General features: G+C 34.7%; 1 protein-coding gene across 1 annotated transcript; it reads left to right on the top strand.

Annotated features, from left to right (window-relative positions):
- The first annotated feature begins 4,184 nt into the window (after window positions 1–4,184).
- Window positions 4,185–5,232, top strand: LOC137741007 (protein E6-like). The gene has a single exon (XM_068480816.1). It carries the CDS (start codon window positions 4,226–4,228, stop codon window positions 5,108–5,110), a length of 885 nt encoding a protein of 294 aa, XP_068336917.1. The 5' UTR covers window positions 4,185–4,225; the 3' UTR covers window positions 5,111–5,232.
- The last annotated feature ends 244 nt before the right edge of the window (window positions 5,233–5,476 follow it).

Here is a 5,476-nt window from a genome sequence, read left to right on the forward strand (position 1 = left end):
CCATGCACTGTTAGTTTGCTTTCTGTCCACAATTACATGGTCACGTTTTAGTTTATAAAAGTATAGACTCACTAGATTCGAGATATAATGAAAGAACAAAATGGTAGAATATCAACGCCTTGTAACCAATACATATAGTTTTTTCAACCTGGGTATAATTTGAAAGCTAATCTCAATTTCTTACTTTCAATATACTAAGTTATCTGATGAGTCAATATTATATTATATATTTTACCCTATTCTTAGTATAATTTGGTAATTATTTGGGTAGAATTTTGATATTTTGCTTTATATTTTTAATGTAGGACATTCAACTTCCTCTGGAGCAAAACATGATCAAACAGATGAATTTTGGAGTGATTCAAATTGGAGGGTGTTCGTGTGTCTCTTGGCTTATTAGTATCAAAATTTGGGATTTTTCTACCAAACTGTTATTTTCTGGTGATTTATTAAAGAAGCAGTGTGCATTACTGAAAAGTGATGTTTTTTGGCTTAAACTGCGTTTTTTGAGCCCAAGATAACCTTAGATGGATTCGTGGCCTCTGGAGAAGTGTTCAAAATAGTCCAAGCTTTAAATCCAGCTATTTTGGGCTAGTTTTGGAGCTGATTTGGATCCAAAACGTGGTTATACAGAATTTTGGGCGAATTTACCAAGTTAATTTAGGATTATGTTTCCTATTTTATTTCAATTTATTAGGTTTCCTAGTCGTATTCTAAGACCTTTTACTAGAAGGATTTTAACTAGAGTAGTATAAATAAGCCCTTTTGGCCAGCCCTAGGGTTTGGGGAACGTACGCAAAATTTGAGAAGAAGAATTTGACTAAAGCTTAGAGATTTTCAGACTTTATTCTACAAGGTGTTTTCAATCTTTTTCTAGTTTAATATAATTCTTTTGATTTTTAATTATGAATATGCGTAACTAATTTTATTTTGCTAGGGCAATGCCTTGAGCCTTATCATGAATATGTAGTTTTTATTTAATTGCTTATGATCTTACGCATGCATACTTTGAATTATTAATACTTTAAATTGTCTTTGTGTCTTAATAATTCGCGATCATTAGAATGTTTAGATAAGTAATTGGATGCAATTTGGTCGGAATGCCACCAAGGAATTGAGTATTGCTTCTTGTGATTGATAGTTATAATTTCACCTAGGGCGAATGCCATGTCTTAGGGGTTGCATGGTTTTTCAAAGGGTTTTCACAAAGTATAATGAGTCATGCATGTTTATATTTGATCTGAATGCTACAGACGAATTGCATGTTTGATATACGTTCTAGCTTGAATGCCACAAGTAGAATATGCATAAGGAAAACCTAACATTCAAAGTTGCATGGGTAATTCATAAGTAATTAGTAAATCTACATAGAATTGTTAAGGGATGGTGGAACCCTAGTGCTTTTCCAAATTTATTTCTCAAAACCTTTTCTCTTTGATTTATTTCCTTTTTAATTGGTTATTAGTTGCTTTCCCTAAATTACTTTAATTAATTCGTTTTTATTGCTTTTAAATTCAAAATCAACATTTTCCAACCTTTGTTTCAAATAATTAACTAAGATTTTGGTTTTGCATTAATTGTTTTAAATAATCCCAGCGGAAAACGACCTTACTTGAGCTATTTATACTACAACAACCTTGTTCTCTTGCAAGTATTTTGTATGATTTTAACCTCTTTTGCTGAGGTACCTAAAAATCCTATCATTATCCAATCCAATTCAATCTTAAGTATTAAATTAATATGGCTTATAGAATGAAATCTAAAACATTTTAAATTGAAAGTTAATAGCTCTGCAATTTGCAGCAGGCAGTGGAGCCTTGCATTAGAATATGGTTGCTTCATAAGTTGCAACACTTATTCAGATCAGTAGCTTTTTCTTTATAAATAAAACCTAGGGATGTATCCCAAGTGGCTAATTATGACTCAATGTAAACTCTTCAATATGATAAACCACATTTGAATTTGAGTTTCCCATGTACCTTACCCAAGATGCTACAGCAGCTGGGAATATCTCAAAAAACCAACTCAGATTATGGTACTACTCAGCAAACCAATCCCTTGGGTTGTTAACAATGTTCAAACTATAGATAGGTTTTGTATTTCAATTGCAAGATCTGAGTGCAATGGTATATATGTGCTGCTATATAAATTCTGCTCTTAGACTTGTCTGTGCATCTCACAGCTGCATTCGGCAAAAACCTCACGTAAGACTTCAATATATATGGCTGTGCTAAGGTTTATTTTGTGTAGATCAAAGGCATATAAGGATAATCATGCATGCGATAGGATTAAACTGAAAAACACTTGGAATTATCAACTTGATAAACATGCAAACTTATCAATTTAGGTGTTAACTGACATCCTAAATAACAAGGCAACAAGGAGATTGGGCTGATTCATCAAGTCCAAACCTATAGTTAAGTCCAAACCAAAATAACGGTAATAACCAAATCAGGATCAATTCTAGCCCAAAACCATGTAGCCGAAACTAAATGTATTTGAACCAAAATAAACCTAATAACAAAAAATGCATATGCATGACGAACTTACTTCAGTGTATCTAAAATGCTTGACATTCTTATGATCAAGAACATAAGTGATAAATTTAAACTTCAATAATTATAACCAAAAACATGCACTAGTATAAGAAATTATAGACTCAAGTGTTTTGTTAGAAATTGCTAATTTTACACAAACATCTTTCAGTCTAGAAGTTTATGTGATCATTCTTAGTGCTTTAGATCTGATGGGTGGTGATTGAGGCCTTCCAAAGCATCATTCGTAACAGCCCACTTGAGTGGCTGATTTCCCCCACCATTTCTGGAGCTGAGTCGCAATCAAAAGAAAAAAAAAATATGACCTTTGAAAAGAAAAGCACTCGCAATGTTTTGACTTGTCGAGGCACGCAGGCATTCTTAGTCCAGTGATTGCGCCACAAACAACAATACCTTCAACTACAAGATTGCTTAGAAACAAATCAATGACTATTGGGGTCAGATTCCATGCCTTTTGATCATGCCTTGGCTTTTATCCAGTACTTCTGTAAATACTGTTTTATTAGGTTTTTCTCTTCTAGAAATTGTGTGACGACAAAATATTTACACTAGGGCCCATGAGATTGAATAAATTGGTGTCAAAGTTGCCAGTCACAAAACTCAAACCTAATAAATATTTCACTTGGAAATGAAACTAAGTGATTTTCTTTTGGCATGAAGCACGAACATAATTTAAAAAAAAAAACACATCATCAAGCAATATCAAAGGAAAGCCAGAATGGGAATGGGGAGTGGGGCCTCTCATCTCACCGTTCTTTTCTTTTTCCTTTCTCTTTTTCAATTTTTCTTTGCCTAACTAACTCAACTGCCAATAAAAAAAATATAAAAAGAACTAACTCAACTAGTTGATCTTTAGTCGGAATGGGGAGGTGATTTCGCAAAGCATGTTTAGCTTCTCATACAATTTCTTTTGCATTTGGTCATTAGATTCAACAAATTTAACAGAAACAATGGACAAGGCTAAATTAAAGTGTGTGAGAAGTTAAACAAGATGTATATTTATTATTAATTATTGATTCATACACATATGTGTATATAGTGTTTAGCTTACATCTCAACTATTAAAAGTAGACTAATTTAGTGGTATAACACGTGTTAAAAATTATGTAAAAGATCTAACAACTAATTACATTTTGCAATCTTCAGATTTGAGGTGATTTTCAAAATGGGTTAAGAGGCTCTAATTTTTTTTACATTGCACTTTGAGGTTTTCAAATTGGGTAATGCTAGGGAGACTAAATTTGTAGACAAAATTTTTAAAACTAGAGGAAATAAAAGTTGATGATTGATTTATTACTTAAAGCGTTAATAAATGTGCTAATTTTTTGTTGGTGACACATCATTTAATTTGTAAATTTTATTTACAAATTTAGTCTCTCTAGTATTACCCCTTGAAATTATTTCATTGTAGGACCCTTAGGTTGCATAACTAAAGGAAAAGGGCAAATCTGGTTTCTATAGGCTTTTGACTGAGAGTCATGCGTCATGGATTGCACATGCAGCGTGCCCTATATCCCTTTATTTTCAAACCCCACATGGATCCCCTTCCTCAATCTACGCATAATTGCTCGGCCAATTAGTTAGACGACACAAGCACAGCAAAATCCTCTCTATAAATAAGCTTCAAAAATACAAGACATTACACCACCAAGTCCTAAACCCTAAAAGCAATGGCTTCCTTTGCAAAACCACTTCCATTTTTCTTCCTTCTGGTGCTAGTTTGCTCTTCCTTTATACACATCATTCATGCTAGACAGAGCGTGTCCTTCAGCAAGGTCACCCACAACGACAACAACAACAACAACAACGATAATTATGTTATGGAGGCGGAGGCCGAAGCACCAACGCCAGCACTACAAGTAGTAGCAGAGGCACCGGAACTAGTACCAACACCGGTACCGACACCAAGTTACACCGAAAGAGACCATGGCAGCAACAGCGCCCTGTATGGTCTTGGCTCGACCAATTCCCCTTCCACGAAGGAGACTCCAACCACAATTACTGATGTTGAAGATCAAATTTTGAGTGAAGAACTTAGCGGTGAAAGTTTTGATCATCCGAAAGGTAATTACGAAAGCACCAACTTGTACAACAAGGACAACATTAATCAAAACACTGGCTACACCGGCAACAGCTACTATGTCAAAAACTACGATGGCAGAGGAGGCTACAACCGCAATCCCCCGGGCGGAGGCAATGGGATTAGTGAACAGCAAGGGATTAGTAATCAGGACATTGGCTACACCGGCAACAGTTACTACGTCAAAAACGACGATGGCAGAGGAGGCTACAACCGCAATCCCCCGGGTGGAGGCAATGAGATTAGTGAACAGCAAGGGATGAGTGATACAAGGTTTCTGGAAAATGGTAAATACTATCATGATGTGAAGAATGAGATTAAAAATAATAATTTCAATGGTAACTACGAATCAGATGGGAGAGGAAGTAACAGAAATGATGTTGAGCGCTACTATGGCAACAGTCACAGCTCCAATGAGTTCAACACCATGGAGGAGTATGATAAGTACCAGAAGACCCAAGGATATGTGCCCTAAATGATATTCATGTTTTTAGGTGTGCGTTGAAAACTTAATCAATATATAAGAGATTTTATGGTTTGTTTTGGAATTCCATTTGTCTTTTGAATATGTTTTCGCTATAAAAATTAAACCCTTTCACTCCTAACAAGTTTCTAATTCGCCAATGCTTCATACTTTCGAATATATTTATATGGATGAGTGTCCAAAGATGATTTTTTGGTGTAAATAGAAATACTGTTTTCCCTTTTAAAAACATCTGCTCAACCGTTATAAATTATATGGGTGCCAGTGCCATGTTAATGTCACACTATTTTCATTTTGTTATATCTAGAAGGTTTAGTCTGAATTCATATTAGTTAAAGAGTCATTGGGTTAGCTAGC

This window comes from Pyrus communis, chromosome 7, assembly GCF_963583255.1.
Source record: "Pyrus communis chromosome 7, drPyrComm1.1, whole genome shotgun sequence".
In the NCBI taxonomy this organism is placed as follows: Eukaryota; Viridiplantae; Streptophyta; class Magnoliopsida; order Rosales; family Rosaceae; genus Pyrus; species Pyrus communis.

Excerpts from the sequence above, each read along its gene's own strand:
- LOC137741007 (XM_068480816.1), top strand. The coding sequence starts at position 4,226 with ATGGCTTCCTTTGCAAAACCACTTCCATTTTTCTTCCTTCTGGTGCTA.